General features: G+C 36.3%; 1 protein-coding gene across 2 annotated transcripts in view; it reads right to left on the reverse strand.

The window, feature by feature from the left end:
- The window catches only part of SBF2 (SET binding factor 2), a 454,973-nt gene that overhangs the window by 107,880 nt on the left and 320,298 nt on the right, over positions 1-26,795 (reverse strand). For both annotated transcript variants that reach the window (XM_038569025.1, XM_038569026.1), the window contains exon 17: positions 13,663-13,731. In XM_038569025.1, coding sequence (XP_038424953.1) covers positions 13,663-13,731 — 69 coding nt within the window. The remainder of the gene's footprint in view (positions 1-13,662; positions 13,732-26,795) is intronic.

Raw genomic sequence — 26,795 nt, forward strand, 5'->3', positions numbered from 1 at the left:
TTCTAAGAGATCTACTGAAAATGAATTACAAATGGCAGTGTGCTTGGTGGGAAAGAGGTTCATCTTTCCCATTGGTTTGTCTCTAAGTGTATATCATAATGAGAGCCAAATGCATAAAAATGTTACAAGAACTCTTGCCACCCCCTCCTTTAAGAAAATTGATAGGGGCTGTACTAATACAGCTGCGATTCATTAAATGGCTTCAGTTAAACACCCAATGCTATGTTTATTGCCACCTCCCACTACTCCAGGACCAGAAGTGAAAGGGGAGGTAACCAGCCAAATATCAGACCTAACAATCTCATGCCTCTAAGAATAGTCAGTTTATGCAAACAGAGGGAAAGAATGTAGGATCTCTCCTCTGTAACCTGTGGGTCCCGCTGAGATACTAATTCTTTTTTTTTCTTCTAGGCAGTGTTTCCTCTGGTCTGCAGTTGACTTGGGGGCAGTAGGTAAGCTGTTCATTAGGTTGTCTGGAGGAGGCTCAGGGCTTCCTCCTCCCATGAGATTACACTCATTAGCTACTTAAATAAGATATTATCAGACAAAAGTTTAATTGAGCTCTACCTTAAAGTGTAATTTTTTTCCATAAAATACATGTTTCTTAAGTATAAATCAATGTTATTTGAATTGTAATCACATACAATCTGGGTCCGTCAATGCAAGTAATTCTAGAGAAGTGGGTGAAAATTTGACCTAAGAGCACTTCTCTTTCCATTAAAAGGAAAATTTTATTTTATAACCTGAACTAATCATGAAGGGAAGCCAGCATAAAATAACAGATGATTCAGGGTTAACTCAATTTTTCTCCTGAAATCAGCTCTCAGTCCTTGGTTTATGGTGGCTGGGTATTACCCATTGCCCCACCATTCCCTACAAAGCCCAGCACCTGTTAATAATATAACATGTGACTAAGTATTATATCATATATATTACATATAATATATATTAATATATTATAAAAATAATAAAAATGTTTTTCTGAGGTTTAAGAAGTTAAAATGGCTTTGAATATGGCTTATTTTTGACTGATAATATCTTTGTGGGTAAATATTTTTTATTTCATAGTGAATTCTAATACAAATCGAACTATCAAGTATAGAAAATCCATGAGGGAAAAATTATTTCATGGGTTGTTTTAGATATCTGAGTTTTAGATAAGCTCAGACTTTAGATGACAGGAAGTCAGACCACACCTTAAGGAAGAATTTAAAAGCAACACAATTAAGGGCACCTCACTGGCTAAGTCGGTTAAGTGTTAAGACTCTTGATTTCAGCTCAGGTCTTGATCTCAGCATCATGAGGGTAAGCCCTGTGTTGGGCTCCAGGCTGGGTGTGGAGCCTACTTAAAAAAAAACAAAAAAGTAACACAATTATACCTAAAATACGGAATACTGGGGGTTTGGAGAGCTTCTGAATTGGTGAACACAGGGAGACTTTGGGAGAGAGGCACACCTGGAGAGGGCACAGAAACTATGCACCCTTTCCCCACACCTGGTCCTTTGCATCTTTTTCCATATGGCTGTTCCTGAGTTACATCTTTTTTTTTTTTTTTTTGAGTTATTTCTTTTCATAATAAGCTGGTGATCTAGCAAGTAACATGTTTCTCGGAGTTCTTTCAGCTGCTCAAGCACCAATGGAACCCAAGGAAGTGGTTAAAAGCACAGATTCCTACTAGATTCTTGGGGGAAGATGGTAGTAGAGTAAGAGGACCCTAGGCTCATCTTGTCCTATGCATACAACTAGATAGCTATCAAATCATTCTAAATACCACAGAAACTGACCTGAGGACTGGCAGAACAAACTCCACAACTAAAGATACAGAAGAGGCCACATCAAAGAAGGTAGGTAGTGCGGAGAAATGGTTTAGGGGAGAAACAGATCTTGGCTGCTACAGAGGGGAGGGAGGGAGCTGTGGTCATGGAGAAGGGTGAGAGAGAGGGGCACACAGGAATGCACGAGGAGAGTATTTCCCCATGGCCATTGGCTTGGAAAGTGAGAAGGGCTGAATTTTGTGAATTCTTGCAAGCAGAGGGGCTTAATGCCTAAAGTTTTAAGTGTTGGTGGGCTGTGCTGTGGGAGAGTCCAGAGGCATCAGGGCTGCTCCTGGAGAGAAGGTGGGCAAACAACCATGGCAGAGACAGTGTGGAAATAGTGAGCTAAAGAGCGCATGGGACACAATGGGGAGATTATTTGCTCTTCATGGAGCATGTCCTTGAGAGGCAGCATTCACTTAGACACTGCTCCAGGAACAAAGGAGCTGGCCAGCAACATTTCTCATCCCTATCCCTCAGCACAATCATAGGCCACATGCAGGAACCAGCAGAATGCACGCATTGGCTGCCTAACTTGCTTTTACACTAAGCTCCTGGTTGGGACTGTCCTTCTTGGTCACACTTCCCTCAGTCCCTGTGTGCAGAGTCCTCCCCCAGAAGACTAACACAAACTCTGCCCACACCATGTCTCTGACCAGAGAATTCTGCAGGGACTCATTATCTTATGGAAGTGGTGTCAGGTCTTATTTTATAAGCAGACCAAAGTATACCTAATTAAAACTTGCCACATTCAGGCCAAGGACCAAATACTGCCGACAACAGGTAAAGAGAGCCTCCATGATGACTGGCTTGAAGGACTGAACACCCAGAACACAACAGCAGTTGTGTTATGTCAGGTCATGTAGTTCCTTAAAGCTTCAGGCCTCAGAACTACATGACATCTTCTTCATATGGCTATTTTTTCTCTTTATTTTAAAGATTTTGTTTATTAATTTGAGAGAGTAAGTGTGAAAGACACACAGAGAGAGAACGAGAGAGAGCACAAGCAAGGTGGAGGAACAGAGGGAGAGGGACAAGCAGACTCCCTACTGAACAGGAAGCCCAACTCAGGGCCCCATCTCAGGAGCCTGAGATCATGACCTGAGCCAAAGGCAGATGCTTAACTGACTAAGCCAATCAGGTGCTCCCACAAGGCCATTATTTTCAAGAGCAGGCTTTTCTAAGAGAAGCAGGCAGAGACTTAGACAAAATGTAAAGGCAGGAATTTATCCCAAATGAAAGAACAAAATAAGGCCACAGCCATAGGTCTAAGTGAAACATGCCTGATTTAAATCAATGACTAAGGTTACTCTCTAGATTTGAGAAAACAGTGGGGAACATTAGTGAATCCTTTAACACAGGGATAAGGAATAATATAGCAGAGATTAAAGGGCTCAACAAATGAAATGAGAAACACACTTGATGGAATAAACAGCAGGATAGAAGAAGCAGAGAAATGAACTAGTGACATAGAAGACAAAGAAATGGAAACAATGAAGCTGAAAAAAAATGAAAGAAGAACCATGCAAACAAGAATAGACTCAGAGAACTCAGTGACTCCATCAAATAGAATAATATTTGTATTATAGGAGTTCCAGAAGAAAAAGGGAAAAGGGGGCAGAAAATGTACTTGAAGATACAATGGCTGGAAACTTCCCTAATCTGGGGAAGGAAACATATCCAGATCCAGAAGGCAAGATCTGGATGTTTCCGAAAAAATTCACAAAAAGCAGATCTACACCAAGACATCTAATCATTAAAATGGCAAAATACAGAGATAAAGAAAAAATATTAAAAGACACAAGACAACAAAGGACAGTCACATACAAAGGAAACCCCATAAGGGTTTCATCAGCAGATTTTTCAGCAGAAACTTTCCAAGCCAGAACCGAGTGGCATGATAAATTTAAAGTGCTGAGTGGTAAAAAATCTGTAGCCAAGAATACTCTATCAGCAAGGCTAACATTCAAAATAGAAGTAGAAAGCAAGAGATCACAGACAAGCAATAATTAAAGGAGTACATAACCACTAAAATCAGCCCTATGAGAAATATTAAAGGGAACTCTGTGAGTGGAGGAAAAAGACCAAAAACGATAGTATGAAAGTAGGAATCACAAAAGCAATTAAAATGAATATTTCTATTAAAAAAAGTTCAAGGAACTCACAAAATAAAAGGATGTAAAATATGACACTATATATCTAAAACGTGGGGAGGACAGGAGTAAAGAATGGGTTCAAACTTGAATGGCCATCAATTTAATATAGACTGCTATGTGCAGAAGAGGTTATATACAAACCTAATGACAACCACAAATCAAAAACCACTAATAAATATGCAAAGAATAAAGAGAAAGAAATCCAAATATATCACTAAAGAAAATCAGCAAACATGGAAGGCAAGAAAGATCACAGAAAACCTTAAGAAACAATAAAACCAGTAATAAAACGACAATAAAGAGCTATCTATCAGTAATTTTTTTGAATGTAAATGGACTAAATGCTCTAATCAAAAGACAGATGACAGAATGGATAAAAAAAAAAACAAGATCCATCTCTATGCTGCCTACACATACTTTATTTATTTTAAAATATCTATTTATTTGAGAGAGAGAGAGAGAGAAAATACAGGAGGAAAGGGGCAGAAAGGGAGGAAAAGAATCTCAAGCAGACTCCCCATAGAGTCTGAAGCCTGAAGTGGGGCTTGATCTCCCAACTCTATACTATGACCTGAGCCAAAATCAAGAAATGGATGCTTAACCAACTGAGCCACCCAGGCACCCCTACAGAGACTCATTTTAGATCTAAAGACACCTGCATGAGCACTGGGTGTTATACAATATGTTGGCAATTTTAATTTAAATAAAATATTTTAGTAAATAAATAAAATAAAGACACTTGCAATTTGAAAGTGAGGGGGTGGAGAAACATTTATATCAGAAAAACTAGACTTTAAAAAAAGACTGTAACAAGATACAAAGAAGGGCCCTATATAATAATAAAAGGGATAATCCAACAAAAAGATGTAACAATTGTTGAGGTTGAAATTGGTAACAGATTATCCTTTGTGAATAAATTTCCCTATAATATTAATAAAAATGTCTTGATTGGTATGGCTTTCGTGTGTGTGTGTGTATTATTTTTTTTTAGATTGTATTCAATTGATATATATATATTATATATATATATATATAAGAGAGGAAAGAGCACATGAGCTGGGGAGAGGGGGAGAGGGAGAGGGAAAAGCAGACTCCCCACTGAACAGGGATCCTGACCCTGGGATCATGACCTGGGCTGAAGGCAGATGCTTTTTTTTTTTTTTTTTAAGATTTTACTTATTTATTCAAGATAGACATAGAAAGAGAGAGAGAGACAAGGCAGAAGGAGAAGCAGGCTCCATGCCGGGAGCCCGACGTTGAGACTCGATCCCGGGACTCCAGGATTACGCCCTGGGCCAAAGGCAGGCGCTGAATCGCTGAGCCACCCAGGGATCCCCTGAAGGCAGATGCTTAACTGACTGAGCCACCCAGGTGCCCCAGCTTTCATGTATATTAATGTTGAAGGATGCTCTAAGACTGCTTGCAGCAGAAGCAGTAATAGAAAAAGGGTTCTGAAAAGGAAAAGAGGGGAGAATGAGGAATAATCCCAGGAAAGTATGGAGAGTGGATTAGAAAGCTGAGAAAAAAGGCCCTCATATGAGGGAGGGAACAAAAATCACAGGTATCAAGGCCTGAACCCAGAGGGAAAGGGAAGAAGGGGAAATAGTTACCATACATCACAGTGTCATTATGTAAGGAAGCCTATAAGAGTATGAGGGATTCAAATAAAAAAGGTTTGTGTCCTTCATCATTGGCACATTCTTCAGTATAACAGTTCACTTTGTTTCCTCCTATTCTGCTTACTAGTAGTGATTTTCATTCCTCTCTACCCTATAAGATAATCAGCTACAGGGGAGCGTGGGGGGCAGAAATCATGTCTTAGGTATCACTGCAACTCACCCAATGCCTAATACAGAATTTTACACAAAGGAGACACTCAGCAAATTAGTTTAAATACAATTTTTTACCAGGCAGTTAATGTAACTTTATATCTATAAGTAACTATGTTCCTTTAAATTTCCAAACTGCCTTATATTACTAAACAGTGAAGATAAGTTGATAAAGAACAGTAATTCTAAAGTAATTCAGTTTCTCAGAAGGAGAGGTTTTACAGGACTAGGAGAAGAGAAGCAGCCACCCAAAACTGGAAAGAAACAGTAGGAGGAGCAAGAAGAGGTTGTGCTTAGAGGGGAGGAGGAAGGAATGCTAAGTTGTCTGAAAGAACAAGAAGAAAATGAAGGGAGGAAATAAAAGCAAGACACTGTCTCTGGCCATTCTAAAATTCTGCTGTGCTGGAGGTATCTGCTGTAATAAGCACATTCATATCTTTGCCAGGCCAAATTTGGATTCAGCCCACTGTTGATGTCTGTCTTCATTCTCAAATGTTTTTCTGCTAATTTATTTTTAAGCTTAGTATTTTATTTTACAGAAGAAAAAAGATGAAAAAAGACCCTTCATCACCACCCTCTGCCGATTTTTGCCAAAAATGTCATCCTTTGAGACCTATTGTAGGAAATGCAATGTATCCAGATCATGAAGTTTAGGAAGAACAAAATTCTTTTCCTATTTTGTAGATTTTTAAGAATCTCTCTTGTCATTTACCATTAGAGGGGAAAGAAGAACTGATGAAATATCTATTTTTTTATGTTATTGTAAGAGTTTTCTTCCAGCAACAATCTTAATATCATGAATTAGGTTCATCTCGATTCCATTGGTTAAAATTATCTATATGTTTTTTTTTAATTTTTATTTATTTATGATAGTCACAGAGAGAGAGAGAGGCAGAGACATAGGCAGAGGGAGAAGCAGGCTCCATGCACTGGGAGCCCGACGTGGGATTCGATTCCGGGTCTCCAGGATCGCGCCCTGGGCCAAAGGCAGGCGCCAAACCGCTGCGCTACCCAGGGATCCCTATCTATATGTTGTCATATCAAAAGTAGGACAAGTAGGGTCTATATTACTAACTTAAGGGCAAAACCAGTTAGTTATTCAAGTAACTTATAAATTATCAGAGAATTACAAAAGTGCATCTGGTGTGATTCTGAGTACTTAGTATGTTTTCTATTAGAAATACGTGGAAATTAGAGATTCACATATAATAATATGTGACAATTATTTATTAATCATAACATCCAATTAACCAGTATTTCCTGACTTTGCCCACTCTAAGCCAAAGCTTAATGAAGTATCCTTGCTGGATATAAGGATAATATTGGTCAGAGAAATGAGGGGACAGGAGTGATGTCAATTCAGTACCTCTAAGCAAAAAGATGAAAAGCTCCCAGAACTCTGCTATATAAATTGAGACTCACTTGGGGAATCTTATTATAAAGAATACAAACTTTGGAGTCAGACACTGAGTTTGAGTCATGGCTCTGCTACTTACTAGCTAAATGGTAGAAATTCCTTCATCTAAAATGGGAATAATATCCATTCATTTGGATTAGGCCCTGCAAGTCAAATGTAGCACTTTGTACTAGGTAGTAAGAATGAGCTGTCTTTATTATTGCTATCACTTTCCTTTGGACTTCTGTTCTTTACCATGTTCTATTTGATACATAGGCTTGCTTACACAAGAAATATCAGGTTTTGACATGAAAGATGCAGAAAACAGATTTTAGTTTGCTCATTTTGGGGGTCAAGGTTTGGGAGGAGAAATACTTCTAGTATGGTGGCAGAAAGGTCATTACTTAGGAGGTGGCTCAGGAAATTCTGGTTCTCCATGCTTTAATGCTCACTTTTCCTTCTCTGACTGATTAGGTAAAAGCTAGGTTTACACAAAGGACTTTTTTCGGGTAGTAATGAACAGATTTTCCTATCACACACACTATCCTGAATATATCTACTTGCCTTTGGCTTTTATATTTTGAAGTGGATAAATACCTATATCTCAAATTTATTTACAATTAGGTAAGTCGATATTCATTTAGACAGTATAAGCAAAGTTTACAATTTAGCAACAGAAAAATTAAAGAACTATAAAATTAGATTCTACATCTCACATTTTTTTCTTGGTATATTTACTAAAAGAGAATTAGTTTAATTATACTTTACATCTTGAATTAGATACAATTTAAAGCTATACAGAAGGTGACCTAAGCACTCTGGGTATGAAGAATTCTTAATTAATAACAGTCCTAAAGAAATCTTCTAACAAAATGGGCAAACTTCAAATATACTTTATTCAGTAAGAGAAGCCAGACATAAAGGAACATATATGATTACATTTATATGAAATGTCTAGAAAAGGCAAATTTATAGGGACAGAAAGTCTATTAGTAGTTGCCTGGGAATGAGAAGTGACTGCAAATGGACAGGAGATTTCTTTTGGAGTGATGGAAATGTTCTAAGATTAGATAGTGTGAGAGTTATACAAATCTGTAAATATACTAAGAATTGCTAAAATATACCCTTAAAATGAGTGAATTTTATAGTATACAAATTATACTTCAACAAACCTGTTAATAAAAATGAGTCCTCTGGGAGTATCCTTTTGGATACTAGAGAAGATAAGTGTTTTTTTTTTTAACATGTTGGAATGAAATGAGAATTTTAAAGAAGAAATAAGTCCACTTCTATTGAGAATGAGAGCCTGAATAATGCTGTTACGAAGCAAGACCTATCTTGATCAATAAATAACCTACAAAGTGCCACCCGTGTATGGGGGGATCTTTGCAATCTGGCAATGTGTCTCTTCAGGGTGCTTGAATTTAAGTCAAATAGGGTATTTCTATTTCTTCCCAGCGTAAACATGAATTACAATGAGTACCAGGGAAGAAAGCATCAATTCTTCTGGGCATTCATTTTGAGCATCAGTAACCAACCAATGCGCCTCAAAGAAGTAAAAGAAGGGATCTCTCATATTTTGATGGATTCTAGGATACTCTCTAGATTATCTGGGTGATTAAGAACTACAACAGGATGACTCTAAGATTTATGGATCATGGAGAGGGCACTACACAGTAGCTCATGATGAAGGGGCCCCATGGCCTTTACTTTTGTCCAAGGCTATCATGGGAAAAGATTAAGAGAAGGGTATCTTATTTTGGTTTTATTTCTGCTCTAACTATTGGGTTTTAGCTTACTCTTTAATTCTTTTTATTCCAAAAAGTGACATTTACACAAGAATCCTTGCTTTAAACTTTGAGTATATATTTCAATTAATTAAAAAAAACATGATTTTTTTTTAATAAAAAGGACCTAAGTAAACAAAAGGTAACCCAATGTTATTCAGTAACTGAAATGTTCCTCCGTTAAAAGCTGATTGATGAATATGAAAGGCCATTAGACAGTACGTTTCTTCAGGGTAAGGACCATGTGCTATTCACTTGCAATTAGGCAACAAACATAAGCATAGGGCTTGCCGTACCTAATAACTATTTGCTGAACTGAGGATGAAAGCATCATATAAATGTTAAGCTAATATAAATGTAAATGATTACATTGTTTTTCACCATTAAAGTAATCCTTAACAATTTTTTAAAAGATTTTATTTGAGAGAGAGAGAGAGAGAGAGCATAAATTGTGGGGGGGGGGAAGGGCAAGCAGACTCCCCGCTGAGTAGTGAGCAGGGAGCGGGCACAATCCCAGGACCTAAGCCAAAGGAAGATGCTTAACCAGCTGAGCCACTCAGGTATCCCCAGTAATCCTTAATAATTTAAACCTGGCTCTTAAAATATCACCTTCAAGAAAGGCTTCATAAGTTAAAGAAGCATGAGTTACTTAGAACTCATTAAAAGTAGAGAAAAGTGAGAAAACTGAAAGGGAAAAAATGCCTCAAATTTGTGGTGTTGTGGCATAAAAAATTCCCAAGGATCTAAGATATATAATGTTACAAGTGAAACATCTTAGATATTTTTACACAAAGGAAAATGCTAAAAGACAAACATCACATTTCACCTGGATCAATGAAATAATCTGCTCTTTTTTTTTTTATAATCTGCTCTTATACTTATGGTAAATAAACACACATACACACAGACACTATCTTTTCATTAAGAAAAAATATATTTGCATACTAATACCTAATATAATTAGGTATTAGTGTTATATACTAATTAGGTATACAAAAAGATCTTCAAGATGACTAAATGAAAAAAACAAGGTGAGAAAACAATGTAAATGATTGATTAGTTTTTAAAAAAAGAGTAATTTTATCTGTATTTATCTACTGGCAACGAGTGACTTTTTTTTCCCTAAGAATAAGCCAACTGTCAGAGGATATGGGGTAGAAGTGGGAAAACAAGCTTTTGTTTTGCATTTTTATATGTTTCTGTAGTATCTGAATTTTCTAATCTCATATATATATTTTATTTAAGGAAATACCCTTCCAGTTGATGCACTGTGGAACAGTTTTATGTGTTTATTATTTGGTATTAGAAAGACTAATATAAGCTCCTACTGGCCATGTCAATGTTTCACTCATGTGGCTGCCCATATGTTACCTGGCATAGTAACTTTGTATATTGAGATGTTCAATAAAGTTTTGTTGCATTGAAAAAAAAAGTGCAATAAATATTATTAAAAATATTTTCACGTAAGTTCAAATATGACAAACTGCTGAGTCAATTCTGTGAAGCATGCTGAGCAAGACCCAGGAGTTTATATTGGCTGAACACCATAAGCATGGCTCATTTGCAATCTGTGACCAGGATAGTGCAATTTACATCTACAAAATTTTCCTCAATTATACACCAGAAATAATTCCCTATAAGTTAGAAATTTAGAAAGTATCTGAGAATTGGTATGATCCACCCTCACCCTCTCTAACCCCACTGTGTCAGTTACTGACGCAATGTCTTTCCTCCAAATTGACCTTTCTTTGCCCTGCTTTGTGGTACTGGAACTGGACATATAAACATTTCTCCTTTACCAGCTGGCACAATTCTAACTTTTGTCAGTATAAAGTGCTGAAGGGCCAATGCAGTAGAAAGTGGTTTCTTTTCCTGGTTCTGGTGTGCTTTTTCCTTCTAGTTCCTATGGCATGCCCCTGCTAGTGGTGTACGGGACACCCCCAAATGCTCACCATTTTTGGAATTTCAGTGGTGGTCCAGACAGTGGCTTCTTATTAAGTTTCACTGGCTTTCTACTAAGGGGGATTACCAGCAAGTTTTGCCAGAACTTCAGGAGGTAGTTTCCCACTTAACAGCTCTGGTCTGTGGCACCTCAATGAATTTCTATGCCATCCAGTGGCCAAAACATTGCTCTAGCAAGGTTTGAATCACAAGTCTTATTGGGATGAAGCCTTCTTCCAAGTTTGCTCCTTTCTTGGGTACTCTACCTACACCCAAGAAGTAGTAGCTGCTCCCTATTTCTGATATGCCTGTATTCTTTGGAATTCTATTTACTTCTTGGGAGTTAATCCCCTGCTACTTACTACTTAATAACTTAAGGTTTTCCTGCACATATTACTGGTATGGTTTCTGGCTCCTAATTCATGGCCAAACCAAGCCAACAACAAAGAATTAAATCCATAAACCCACTCCTAAAACATACGTTTGAATTATTGTTTGATAACACAGAGAAACAATATGGCATTTAACCCAACTTATTAACTACTTAAAAACTCCCACAAAACTAAAAATCAGTATGATGGTTTTGTACTGTGTAAACTAAGCTAAGTGAGGACATTTCCCAGATTTTCTTTTCTCTATGATTCCAGGGTTTGGGTTGGCCACAAGAGAAATTTCTCTAAGATTTGAACAAAAATGAATCAGCAGTCATTACACTTTGAAGGTAATATCGGATGTGCTGCTATAGCTCACACACTGTCACTGCTATGCCGGCTCACATTGATATGGCGACGAGACTAAGCTCAGAGTTTTCCAGTTCCTGCCACATCTCCTTCAGCTTCTCCTAGCCCAGGGCCAGATGCTTGTGTAGCTCTATGGCTAATAGTGCTGCTTTTTTTGCAGGTCATTTGCACTGTTTGGGTTAGAAGAAGTAAGAGATATACACAGATTCCACTTTGTCCTTGTTCTTCCCTGTGTCATGACCTATAGAGACTTCAGGCCCACAGGTAGAGCCTAATTCAAAGCCTTCCAAAAACTTTCCCCCCAGTTTTTATAATAATATAAGTAAGGGCTGGTCCCTTATAATAAATTCCTTAATTATATCGCTCATGGTACTTCTGCTATCCTGATCAAACCCTCTTTAATATACACTATAAAATGGTTAAATGACTCTCCTTAAAAAAAAATCATAAGCAATGGGTTACTTAAGCAATTGAGTTTCTATTGCAATTCTTATTTTCCCTATGTTTCTTATTTATTTCTACATAGTATTTTTTAAATCTTGGAAGTGGGATAGATTTAAAATGTCATTTTCTTTAGCAAATGCCAGGTGAGGGCCTAATATGAAGGCTTGTTAGGCAGAGGACTAAGTCTTCTGGCTGCTCTGAGATACAGAGATAAATTTCCCACATGGTTTGGGATCCAGGATAGCCTGGCCTATTTCTGTAATAGTGTTCTCCATGCTAGCAGGGGAATGAGATGAAGGATCAGGGAGTTCAGAGAAGACTAGTATGTATGCATTAAAGGAAATATGAAGTGGGCCTGGAGCCAGGCTTAAGTTGGGGAGGGAAGACCAAAAGATGATGGTGAGGCTCATTAGTTGTCATTAGCCTCTAAACCTTGAATTCATTTGTTTGACATTTTTGAGATTTGTCCTTGTTTCCTGAGCATGTTCAGTATGACTTGCCAGTTCTCAGAAGTGTGAACATCATAAATTCCACTTTCTGTTTTCAAAGAGGAAGGGAGGGGTAAGTAGGAAGAAAGAGGGATATGCAGTGACTTAGCAGAGAAAGAGCTCCAAATAATGGGGAACGTTTGGGTTAAGATCTCTAACTGTGTGGACAGACTTAAAAACAAACAAACAAATAAACCTGGCCTTATCAATAAATATCTATGAAATAATATCCTAGCCTCATGGAATTTATTTTCTGTGGTAGAGGAAAATACTCAAATGTAAAAAAATGAATATATAATTTCAGGTGTTACAAAATGTTTTAAAGAAAAATAAAGCCCCCCCCCAAAAAAAAGGAGGGATGGAATGGGTGGGGTTCCATCTTAGGAGATGATTTAATATTATATATTAAATTTTCTACACACAGTATCTTTAGCCCTTGAACAATGTGGGGATTAGGACACTGACTCTCTGTGTAGTCAATAATTTGTGTATAACTGTTACGCCCCCAAAACCTAGCTATTCATTGCTTAGAGATGACTGGAAACCTTACTGATAACATGAATAGTTGATTAACACATAGTAGGTGCATGTATTATATACTGTATTCTTGCAATAAACTAGAGAAATGCTATTAAGAAAATCATAAGGAGGGACGCCTGGGTGGCTCAGCAGTTGGGCACCTGCCTTCGGCTCAGGTCATGGTCCTGGGATCCGGGATCATGTCCCGCATCAGGCTTTCTGCGAGTAGCCTGCTTCTCCCTCTGCCTATGTCTCTGCCACTCTCTCTGTGTCTCTCATGAATAAATAAATAAATCTTAAAAAAAAATCACAAGGAAGAGAAAATACATCTGTAGTACTCTACTAGAAAAAACACAAATAAGTGGACCCATGCAGTTCAAATCTGTGTTGTTCAAGGTCAACTGTATGCAATAAGTGTTACAATAAATATAACCATAGATGTATCTAAGATATACAATAGGAAAAGATTCATGTAGTTCCATGATAGATCAGACTACTTATATTTATATAAATCATAATGAGCTTATGTATAGACCAATGAAACTTACCCTGTAGAAAGCACTGGTCAAAGGGAGCAATGCTGCAGCAATGTTATATTCTTCTAAACTTGAACAATCCTTAAACAAAGAGAAACAAGCATAATTAGGACATTTATACTAGAAATCACAAATATATGGGAAAAAAAATCTAGGATACACTGTTTACTGTCTTACGGGGTTTTTACTTTTATTCCAAATTGTCACTAAGTCTTACTTAGGTAAAATTGAAAAACAAAACTGTCCTTGAAGCACATTATTTTAGAAATGAGATAAAAATATGTTTGAGAAAGACTTTTTAAAAGTTTTTATTTAAATTCCCATTAGGTAACATATAGTGTAATATTAGGTTCAAGTGTACAAAATAGTGATTCAACACTTCCATACAACACCTGGTGCTCATTACAGCAAGTACTTCCTCAATCCACATCACCTGTTTAACTCTATTCCCCACCCAACCACCGCTCTGGTAACCATTCTTTTCTTCTCTAAAGTTACATAAGTTTCTTGGTTTTCCCTCCTTCCTTTCCCTTTGTTTTGTTTCTTCAATTCAATTCCATGTGAGTGAAATCACATGGTATTTGTCTTTCTCTGACTGACTTATTTCATTAGCATAATACTATCTAGCTCCATCCAGGTCATTGCAAATGGCAAGATTTCATTCTTTTTTATGGCTTAGTAATATTCCAATGTCTTTGTGTTTGTGGTTATGTGTACACACACCCCACTACTTCTTTATCTTTTCATTCAGCCAATGGACATGTGGGTTTTTTCCATAATATGGGTATTATAAGAAATGCTGCTATAAACATTGGGGTGCATGTATTCCCTTTGAGTTAGTATTTTTGCATTCTTTGGATAAATACCTAGTAGTGCAATTGCTGCACCATAGGGTAGTTGTATTTTTAACTTTTTGAGGAATCTCCATGCTGTTTTCCAGAGTGGCTACACCAGTTTGCATTCCTACCAACAGTGCAATATTGGTCTATACATAAGCTTATTATGATTTATATAAATATAAGTAGTTTGATCTATCATGGAACATGAATCTTTTCCTCTTGTATGTCTGAGATACATCTATAGTTATATTTATTATAACACGTATTGCACTTATTTCCCTTTCTCCACATCCTTGCCAGCACCTGTTATTTTGGGGTTTTTTATTTTAGCCCTTCTGGACTTGTGTGAGATGATATCTCATTGTAGTTTTGATTTGCATTTCACTGATGATGAGTGATGTTGAATATCTTTTCATGTGTCTGTTAGCCATCTGTATTGTGTCTTCTCTGGAGAAATGTCTGTTTGTGTCTTTTGACTAATTTGTAATTGGATTATTCATTTTTCTAGGTGTTGAGTTTGATAGGTTCTTTATATATTCTGGACACTTACTCTTTATCAGATATGTCATTTGCAAATATCTTCTTCCATTCTGAAGGTTGCCTTTTAGTTTTGTTGTTTCCTTTGCTGTGCAGAAAGTGTTTTATTTTGATGAAGTCCCAGTCATTTACTTTTGCTTTTGTTTCCCTTGCGTAGTAAGAAATTGCTATAGCTGACATCAAAAAGGTTACTGCTTTTATTGTCTCTAGGATTTTTATAGTTTCAAGTCTCACATTTAGTCTTTATATATATATATATATATAATATATATATATATAAAGATTTTATTTATTTACTTATTGAGAGACACAGAGAGAGAGGCAGAAACATAGGCAGAGAGAGAAGCAGTCTCCTTGTGAAGAGCCTGATGCGGGACTCTAATCTATTTTGAATTTATTTTTGTGTGTGGTGTAAGAAAGTGGTCTAGTTTCATTCTTCTGCATGTAGCTGTCCAGTTTTCCAACACCATTTGTTGATGAGACAGTTCTTTTCCTATTGGATATTCTTTCCTGCTTTGTGGAAGATTAACTGCCCATATATAGTTGTGGATTCATTTCTGGATTTTCTATTCTGTTCTATTGATCTATGTGTCTATTTTTGTGCCAGTACCATACTGTCTTGACTACAGTCTTGTTATACAGCTTGAAGTCTAGAATTGTGATGCCTCCAGCTTTTTCTTCTTCAAGTTTGCTTTGGCTATTTGGGGTCTTTTGTGGTTCCATGCAAATTTTAGGATTGGTTCTTCTAGCTCTTGAAAAATGTTGTTGGTATTTTGATAAGGATTCCAATTAAATGTGTAGATTGGTTTTGTTCTTCCAATCCATGGACATAGAATGTCCTTCCATTTCTTTGTGTTCTCTTCAATTTCTTTCATCAGTGTTCTGTAGTTTTCAGAGTACAGATCTTTCATGTCTCTAGTAAGGTTTATTCCTAGGTATCTTTGGTGTATTTGTAAATGGGAATGATTCCTTAATTTCTCTTTCTGCTGCTTCGTTATTGGTGATTAGAAATGCAACAGATTTCTGCAGGTTGATTTTTTTATCCTGCGACTTACTGAATTTGTGTATCAGTTCTAGTAGTTCTCTGGTGGAGTCTTTTGGGTTTTCTATATAGAGTATCATGTCACCTGCAAATAGTTAGAGTCTTACTTCTTCCTGATTGGCTTAGATGCCTTTTATTTCTTTTTGTTGTCTGATTGCTGTGGTTAGGACTTCCAGTACTATGGTAAATAACAGTGGTGAGAGTGGACATCCCTGTCCTGTTCCTGACTACAGAGGAAAAGGTCTCCGTTTTCCCCATTGAGGATGATATGCGCTGTGGGTTTTCATACATGTCCTTCATTACACTGAGGTATGTTCTCTCTAAACCTACTTTGTTCAGGGTTTTTTATCACGAATGGATGTTGTACTTTGTCAAATGCCTTTTTTCCATCTATTGAAATGATTATATAGCTCTTATCCTTTCTTTTACCAACATGGCTTATCATGTTGATTTGTGAATATTGAATTTCCCTTGCAACCCAGGAATAAATCCCGCTTGATTGTGGTGAATGAGTTTTTTTAATGTATTGTTGGATTCGGTTTGCTAGTATTTTATTGAGAATTTATGCATCCAAGTTCATCAGGGATTGGCCTGTCATTCTCCTTTTTAGTGAAGTACTTATCTGGTTTTGGTATCAGGATAATGCTGGCCTCATAGAATGAATTTGGAAGTTTTCCTTCCTTTTCTATTTTTTGGAATAGTTTGAGAAGAATAGTTATTAACTCTTCTTTAAATGTTTGGTGGAATTCACCTGTGAAGCCTCTGGCCTTGGTCTTTGATTTGCTGGGAGTTTTTTTGATTATTGATTCAACTTCTGTTTACATTTTCTATTTCTTCTTGTTTCAGTTTTGGTGGTTTATATGTTTTTAGGAATTATTTTCATACACTGCTGGTAACCAGCTACCTTTACTTTCTTATTTTATAAAGACTGTTAAAAGCTGTGTAATTTATACAAAAAAAAATTTGAGGGGCTCTTAGTGTATTTACTGTATTTCATGGACTCTAAGATGACACTTTTTTTCCCCCACACTTTAACTTCTCCAAGACTGGAATCCATCATATAACTGATTGGAACTGTTATATGACATTAGTCATTTCATTTCATTAAATGAAATTAGTATTGAGCACAAAAGGTATTTTGTTATTAATCGGGCAAGAAATGTTGCCAATGCCAAAACTCATTGGTTTTGAAATGCTGGGGAATGGGATAGTCAGATAATCTCAGTGGGAATGTAAAATGGTATAGGTGCTAGGAAAACAGTATGGCAGTTCCTCAAAAATTTAAAAACAGAATTACCATATGATCCAACAATTCTACTACTAGTTATATATCAAAACAAGTGACTTGAATAGATTATTTGTACATTCATGTTCACAATAGCACAAAGTTAAAGCAACTCAATTCTTAGTTCCTCAAGGAAACATACCTAAAAGGTTTCCGCAGGAATGATAAGGGGAGTATACTTGAACTTGCACAAACATTAATTTTATAGAGTATTGATAGCTGTTCCTTGTGGGGAAATTTGGCTAAACAAAATTAAATGAGGTGTTTTTTTTTTTGTTTTTTTTTTTAACTGTAGGGCTTTTCAAAGTTTTTACATTGTGACTGTTATGGAGAAAATTTGGTTGGCAGCATTTCCAAACCTACTTTGACTAAGAACAGTTTTTTTAAAAAGCAGTTGAAAATATATTTTGGAAAAATTATGATTCAAGATTATCAAAAATCTGAGAGAATTCCTACCAAAAGATCACTTTAAAACCTGTTATGGAAAATAAATAAATAAATAAATAAATAAATAAATAAATAAATAAATAAATAAATAAATAAATCAAACCTGTTATGGACTTTTATTTGTTTAATATCCTATCACTTTCAGGGGTACGTCATAGTGACTCAATATTTTTCTACATTACCCAATGATTCCCATGATGAGGCTAGTTAGTCTCATCAAAGAAGTGACTACAATATTGACTAAATTTCCCATGCTGTATATTACATCCCCATGATTTATTTTATAACTGGATCTTGATTTCTCTTAATCCCCCCCTTCACCTATTTTGCCTATACCCCAACAACTCTCTCCTCTGGTAACCAAGTTTGCTTCCTGTATCTGAGTCTGTTTCTGTTTTGTTTTGTTTGCTCATTCATATTGTTTTTTAGGTTTACATAAGTGAAATCATACAGTATTTATCTTTCTCTGATTTATTTCACTTAGCATAATATGCCTACTCTAGGTTCATCTTTGTCCCAAATGGCAAGATTTCATTCTTCCCTCTCTCACACACACACCCCCCACATCTTTATCTGTTTATCTACTGAGGAACACTTAGGCTGCTTCCATATCCTAGCTATTATAAATAATGCTGCTATGAACAGGGGAGTGCATATATCTTTTTGGATTGGTGTTTTTGCTTTCTTTGGATAAACACCCAGCAGTAGAATTGCTGGCTCATATGGTAGTTCTAGTTTTTATTTTTTTCAGGAACCTCTATGCTCTTTTCCTTCCTTCCTTCCTCCCTCCCTCCCTTCCTTTCTTCTTTCTTTCCTTCTTCTTTCTAAGATTTTATTTATTTATTCATGAGAGACACAGAGAGAGGCAGAGACACAGGCAGAGAGAGAGGCAGAGAGAAGCAGGCTCCATGCAAGAAGCCCGACACAAGACTTGATCCCAGGTCTCCAGGATCACGCCCTGGGCCGAAGGCAGGCACAAAACCACTGAACCACCCAGGTGTCCCGTCTATGCTGTTTTCCATATGGTTGCATTTCCCACTAACAGTATAAGAGGGTTTCCTTTTCTCTACATCGCTGGCAACACTTGTTATTCTTGGACTTTTTTCTTGACTTATGGTTAATTTCATTCTTTGATACTTTTGTTGAATGATTAAAAGATGCTAGATAAAATATAAAAAAATTTTTAATGCAAAGCAATGAACTGGCAAGAAAGTAATGAATATTCAGGCCAAAATGTAAATTAAGTGGAATTGGAGTGATATATAGAGCACTGAAGTAAAATTTTACCTCAGAAGCAGCTTGTGAGCAAAGTAAATTTGAATATTAGTTTTGAACAATTAAAGGAGTCATGAGTGAGGAAACAAAGCCTAGTGCTTGCTAAACTTGGAAGTTCATTAGGAGAGCTATACCATAAGGCTGGGATCCCTAGGACCACCTAGGACACCAGTTAAAAAGTCTGAGATATAAAAAAGATAATTCTTCAAGGAAATTGACAAGTATGTGGGTAAATCTAAACATACAGTGACCTAAAACAATGACAATTACATCTTTGGGTATCAAAGAAAATTACGATACAAGTAACATATACAACCGCAATAGGACAGAAATTGTGAGGTGGCAGACTGGAATTGGATTTTGATAAATTGAGTATTTAAAATTTTCTACATTATTGCCAAAGAAATATAGGATGGGTTATAACTTCCAGTCTAACAGAGAAAAAAATGGAGAGGAAAACTTATAACTCAAAGGAAAGCCCGAAAGAGGAAAAGAAACCCCCAAGGAGAAACAATCAGAAAAGAACAAAATAAGATGGTAGAAATAAATAAAATTATAATAGCCAAAATAAACCAAATATTCTGGCTAAAAGATTGTCACTGAATAAAAAGCTAGAGTCTATGGGAGCCTGGGTGGCTCAGTCAGTCAAGCATCTGCCTTTGGCTCAGGTCAAGATCCCAGGGTCCTGGGATGGAGGCCCCCTCCCCTGCTCAGCGGGGAGCCTGCTTCTCCCTCTGCCCTTCCCCCTGCTGTGCTTTCTCTCTCTCTTTCAAATAAATAAATAAAATCCTAAAAAAAAAAAAAAAAAGCTAGCATTCAAATATTTGTTCTTTATAAGGACATTATCTGTAACTTAAGAATACACAAAAGTTAAAAGGATGGAAAAAGATGGACCAAGCAAATATTAAAAGAAGTTGAGATAGCAATATTAACAATCATACAAAATAATCTTAAGGAAAAAGGTATTATAAGAAATAAAAAGAAGCATTATATAAAATAGCTCAATTATTCAGGAAGATATAACAATTTTAAATGTGTATATACTTAACTCAGCCTTCATTTGAAAATATATAAAGCAAAAATTGACATTAAAGAATATAAATCCACAATCACATTGAAAGATTTTAATATACCACTTTCAGTATTTCATTCCTCAATCAGGTAGAAAAATCAGTACAGAAGATTTTTTTAAAAGTCAGAGCTAATGGACATATAGAGAACACTATATACAAAAACCTACTTGGATCTATTTATACTCTAGCCCTATATAACTGTTCAGATGGATTTAGAAAACCTGACTTCATACAGGGTCATCAAATAAATTTCAGTAAATTTCAAAAGATTAGTAACATAGAGGTATGGTTGTCAGATCACATTATAATTAAGTTAAAAATCAGTAATACAAGTAAAATACTTAAAATTGTACCTAGCACATAACAAATATTCAATATATATTTTTTTCATTATCACCAAGGTTAGGAAATACTTAGCATAGCACACTACATTGTAATTATCTATTTACTTTTCAATCTCCTTACTAAACTATTAGCTCTTTGATGGTATTTTTACAGCAGTGAATAAGAAGCAGTATCAGTGTTTATGGAAAACTGATGAATGATTTATACCTTTTCCAGAGTTTCACAAAGCATAAAGATCAGTAGAAACAAATTATCTTGGTAAGTTTTACATTTCCAGAATGAATGTTGAGAGTAGTTAGCACAATACTCCTTTCAATAACAATTTTCATTCATTCAACAAATATTATCTAAATGAACTCAGGAAGCTGTCCCAAGAGGGAAAACATATGACAAGTAAGAACACATTTTATAGGGCTGAGATAGATCCATGGCTTAATGGAACCCATCCTTAAAATATGAGGGACAACCATATTCATTCATGATGTGTCTTTGGAAATGGTTGCTGGAGTCAGGTTACAGGTTGGATAGATCTAAACTTAGATCAAGTGATCTTTGGTTTTATTTTTTTTTAATTTTTAAAATTTTAAAAAAGATTTTATTTATTTATTCATGAGAGACAGGGAGAGGCAGAGACACAGGCAGAGGGAGAAGCAGGCTCCCTGGAGCCTGATGCAGGACTTGATCTCAGGACCCCGGGATCATGACCTGAACCAAAGGCAGATGGTCAACCACTGAGCCACCCAGGTGCCCCTGATCTTTGGTTTTTATATTCAGGAACATAAATTTTAGATATAAAAAGAATGACTAATAATACTGAGTAATGTCTCTCAGCCATACTAGTAGAAAAGAGTGTGTGTTAGAAAGTGAGGAAGAGGGATCCCTGGGTGGCGCAGCGGTTTGGCGCCTGACTTTGGCCCGGGGCGCGATCCTGGAGACCCGGGATTGAATCCCACGTCGGGCTCCCGGTGCATGGAGCCTGCTTCTCCCTCTGCCTGTGTCTCTGCCTCTCTCTCTCTCTCTCTGTGTGACTATCATAAATAAATAAAAAAAAAAAAAAAAAAAAAAAGAAAGTGAGGAAGAAAAAGAGGGAGGGAGGGGTGGTAAGACAGAGACAGAGCTAAGGGAGGGAGGCAAAGGGGAAGGAGGAAGAAGATGAATCAGAACTCATTTCAAAGAAAATGATATAATCAACTGAGAGATGATTTTGAAGGCAGTCATTACCTTGGAGTCACAGTTTTATTTTAAGATATCAGGCTGGGAAAACTAGGTATCTATATGCAGAAGAGTGAAACTGGGCTCTTTTCTTATACTACACAGAAAAGTCAACTCAAAATAGATTAAAAACTTGAATGCAAGACCTGAAACTGTAAAAAACTTCTAAGAGAGAACTTAAGTGGTAAGCTTCTTGATATTGATCTTGGCAATAAAAAAACACAAAAAACTGCAAACTCAAAAATTAAGATAGATTGATTTATTTATTTATTTATTTATTTATTTATTTATTTATTTATTCATGAGAGACAGAGAGAGAGACAGAGAGAGAGAGAGAGGCAAAGACACAGGCAGAGGGAGAAGCAGGCTCCATGCAGGGAGCCCGATGAGGAACTCGATCCCGGGACTCCCAGGATCACGCCATGGGCCGAAGGCAGGCGCTAAACCACTGAGCCACCCAGGGATCCCCTAATTTTTGAATTTGATACCAAAAAGCAAAGGCAATAAAAGTAAAAATAAACAAGTAGCACTACATAAAATGCTCTGCACAGCAAAGGAAACCATCAACAAAGTGAAAAGACAATCTATGCAATGGGAGAAAATATATGCAGATTACATATCCAGTAAGAGATTATTTTCCAAGATATTCAAGGAACTTACACAATGTAATAGTAAAACAAACAAAAACCAATTTTGAAAAACCCCAAATAACCCAATTAAAAATGCGTGAAGGAACAGAACAGACATTTTTCTAAAGAAGACATACAAATGGCTAATGGGTATATGAAAAGGTACTCAACATCATTAGTCATCAGGGAGATGCATATCAAAGCCATCATGAAATATCACTTCATACCTGTTAGAATAGCTATTATCAAAAAGACAAATAATTACAGGTGCGGTGAGTATGTGTCATATACTGTTGGTCAGAATGTAAACTGGTATAGCTACTAAGGAAAACAATAGAGAGGTTCCTCAAGAAATAAAAAAATATAAGTACCATATGATCCAGGAATCCCACTTCTGCACATATATTCAAAGGGAAGGAAATCCTTATCTTGAAGAGACACCTATAATCCCATTTTCACTGCAGCATTATTCACAATAACCAAGGTATGGAAACAACCTGTGTCCATCAATGGAGGATAAGATTAAGAAATTGTGGTATATATTTACAGTGGAATATTGTTTAGCCTTAAAAGGAAATCCTGCCATTTGCAGCAACATGGAGAAATCTAGAGCGTATTACAGTAAGTGAAATAAGCTGGATAGAGAAAGACAAATACTGCATGATACTACTTGTAAGTGGAATTTTAAAAGAAAAATGTTGAACTCAGTAACAGAGTAGAATGGGGTCATTGCCAGAGGCTGGAGTATGTGGGAAATGGGTTAAGATGGTCAAAAGCGTATAAACTTAGTAAGATTAGGTCTGAGGATCTAATGTATAATATGGTGATTAGAGTTGATAATACTGTATTGTATAAAAAAAACTTGTTAAGAAAATAGAACTTAAGTGTTCTTACTTCCAAAAAAGGCAAATATATGAATTTGTGAAGTGACAGATATATTAACTCAATTGTGGCAATCCTTTCACAATATATAAATTGTCACATTGTACTTTTTTTTTTAAGATTTTATTTATTTACTTATGAGAGACACACAGAGAGAGGCAAAGATGTAGGCAGAGGGAGAAGCAGGCTCCCTGCAAAGAGCCCGATGCCAGCCAGACTCAATTACAGGACTGAGGATCATGACCTGAACCAAAGGCAGACGCTTAATCACTGAGCCACCTCGGTGCCCCATGTTGTACGTTTTAAATATATTACAATTTTGTCAATTATACCTCAATAAAGCTGGAAAAAATATACAGTCAGGTCATGTAGGAAAATATCACACCTTCTTCGTATATGGTATCACCCACTGTATAGTCTCTATCACTTCTGTGGATTTTATAAAATGATCCCAGAACACGGCAAAAAGTGTGAATCATCTTTTCCTCCCTTATTCCTCATTCCCTTGCTTAAGATACTGCTATGCACAAGAATGTCATCCCCTGTGTCCTAGCACATCTGAGTTTCTTTAACAGAAATGCCTAGCATGTTTCTGAAGACTGTCATGAGGCCCAAGGCAATAAAATTCAACAGACTTGAGCCGTAATCTTCTCCTAAGGAAATGGTTGGGATGCCAAGATGCCTTTTGACTTTGATTTCACAGCAGGGCTTCATTTGTAATGATGCTGTCCAAACTTTAAATGACAACAGCTGTGATATGAAGCCCCACACGCTCATTTATAAAAATTTCCCACAAATTAAAAAAAATTAAACAATGGGGATTTTCAATCCATGACCAATTAGCAGGGACCAGGCAATCATAAAACATTTAGGAGCTATTTATTATTGTACAAAATGTTTACACATTGTAGTGCATGTCTCAAACCTGAGCGCCGTCAAATGCTGATTGCAAAATATAAATATAAAATTCTTTGTAAATCACGTTAGAGACATTCTAAGTTAATTAGGTTGAAAAATGGAAAAATTTTAAAACAATAGGCCTAAAACTATTGACATAGCAATAGCATTCCGGAATAGTGCAGTTATCTGTTGGGCAATCAGTCCATAAATACACATCCTGAAGTCCCCTGTGCTTTGGCCACATAATAGCAATGTAGCTGCAGACATAACAGGCAATTTATAAACTTGCAAGGACTTGAATACTTATACATGTTTTATTCTGAACTTTGTTATGTAGTTTACCTTTAATTTTCCTGCTACAACTGAAAAGTGAGCTCTGCAATCTTAATTTCCCATTATCCTCAATTACTTCAAACTTTTAATCTGCATACCTTTGAATTGTCATGGCCCATCATTCCTATTTCACAAAACTTTGGAATCTCACAAAAATGAAATATTTAAATATTAAAGAAAAATGAGTCAGAAAGGCATAATGTCTTATAGAACTAACTTTTCTTTAGATTAGACATAACCCAGAAAGAAGTTTCTCTGAATTGTCCAAAACACTGAGAAATTTACTTATATCTTCCACATAGGGATGGAAATTTAAACTACAATAGCCAAAAAGACCTCTTTATATCATACTCTTCCATTCAAAAATCCCTGACCATTACAGGATATAACCCAACTCTTGTGCCAGCAACCCTCCATGGTTTGTGGACCTAACTACAAAACCCAACTGCCCAAATTGGCCCCCAACAAAAAGCTGCAGCTCTAGCCAGTCTGCTTTATTTATCACATATTCCACATCATAGTAATTCCTACCACATCTAATATCCATGCCTCGCTTTGTCATTTATACTCTTGCCCCCTGGCACTTCCATATGATGTCCCCATATGTTCCTACCCTTTCCAAGTACAGTGCTAAGCACAAAATAAGCAAAAGGACTCTTACTATAGTTTCAGCATCAGGTTTATTTTAATACTAAATTAATTTACACAACCATAAAGAATGTATCATAATTTTGAACACTATGGCTACTTAATATGTAACATAACTTCTAATGGGATAGATGGTGAATGCTAGGCTAGACAAATAATATCAATCTTTGTTATAAGTTTTTGAGTGAATGTCCCAAGTCTGCTTCTATTTTATATGCCTGGAAACCAGAACACTGCACCAGGTTCTAGAAATAATAGCTAACATTGAGTGTTTATGAAGTATCAGACAAGTTTTAATTATGAATTTATAGAAATTATTTTATTTAATTTTCATGTCTCTAGACGGTAGATACTATAACTATGTGCATTTTGTGGAGGAAGGAACTGAGGCTCTCAGAAGTTAGAAGGCATTTTACAAATGGCAGAGCCAGAATTTCAAACCAGGTAGAAATCCTCACTCCAAGATTTGTGCTTTATTTTTTTATATTTTTAAAGATTTTATTTATTCAGGAGAGGCACAGAGAGGCAGAGACAGGCAAAGGGAGAAGCAGGCTCCCTACAGGAAGCCTGATGTGGGACTTGCAGGAACCCGGGATCACAACCTGAACCAAAGGCAGAGACGCTTAACTACTGAGCCACCCAGGTGTCCCCAAGATTTGTGCTTTAAACCTCTGTCCTCATGTCTCTCAAATGCAATAAGGTAGGACATGGAATCTAAAACTGGTATCTCCTTTAAAAAAAAGCGCGGGGGGGGGGGATCCTGGGTGGCTCAGCGGTTTAGTGCTACCTTCAGCCCAGGGCGTGATCCTGGAGACCAGGGATCGAGTCCCATGTAGGCTCCCTGCATGGAGCCTGCTTCTCCCTCTGCCTGTGTTTCTGCCTCTCTCTCTCTCTCTCTGTGTCTCTCATGAATAAATGAATAAAATCTTAAAAAAAATAAAACTGGCATCTGTGGAAACATATAATTTAGACCAAAGAAGAAATCTTCCAGTAATTATAAATAATATCCTCAAGAGAGTTTGAAATTATATTTCATCTATGAAAAGTAATTGAAAATTTAAAAATGTGCTTACTAAAATTAAAATACAAGGAAGGGCAGGAAGATAATTTTTCTCATGGTATCCTTTTATGCCATCAGGAATTTGAAATATTTAAGAAACAGGGGATCAAGTCAAAGTTTCTCAAATAAACCTAATGGGGTGCTACAGATAAAAAACGGAGAAAGTAGGTAGGGGAAAGTAAAACAAATAATGAAAAGAAGTTAGTCTTCATATGTAAAGAGTCTGGTGTCCATTATAACAAAAAAAGGTATTCGGCAAAATGAGTAAAATGTGGTATAATAATACAAAGGAATACTATGTCCAAGTGAAAATGAATGAATTATAGGTATATCCAACATCACAGATGAATCTACCAAACACAGTTTTGATCTAGAGAATCAACACAAAAAGAATACATTACACCAGGATCATCATTACCATCATCAAAATGAGTCTCTCCTGAACCATACTTTCTTGATTAACATTGGGCTCTTTCATCAAATCACATCAAGATATACATGTGCGAATACAATATAGGATGCCATGAAATTTACCACAGTGATGTAAAAGAATTGCTTAAATCAAATCATACCGACAAAGGAGAATTTAACAAAGTCAGATCAAGTAAAAAAAAAGATAATGAATTAGGATGATTTTA

Source organism: Canis lupus, chromosome 21 (genome assembly GCF_011100685.1).
Source record: "Canis lupus familiaris isolate Mischka breed German Shepherd chromosome 21, alternate assembly UU_Cfam_GSD_1.0, whole genome shotgun sequence".
Classification (NCBI taxonomy): Eukaryota; Metazoa; Chordata; class Mammalia; order Carnivora; family Canidae; genus Canis; species Canis lupus.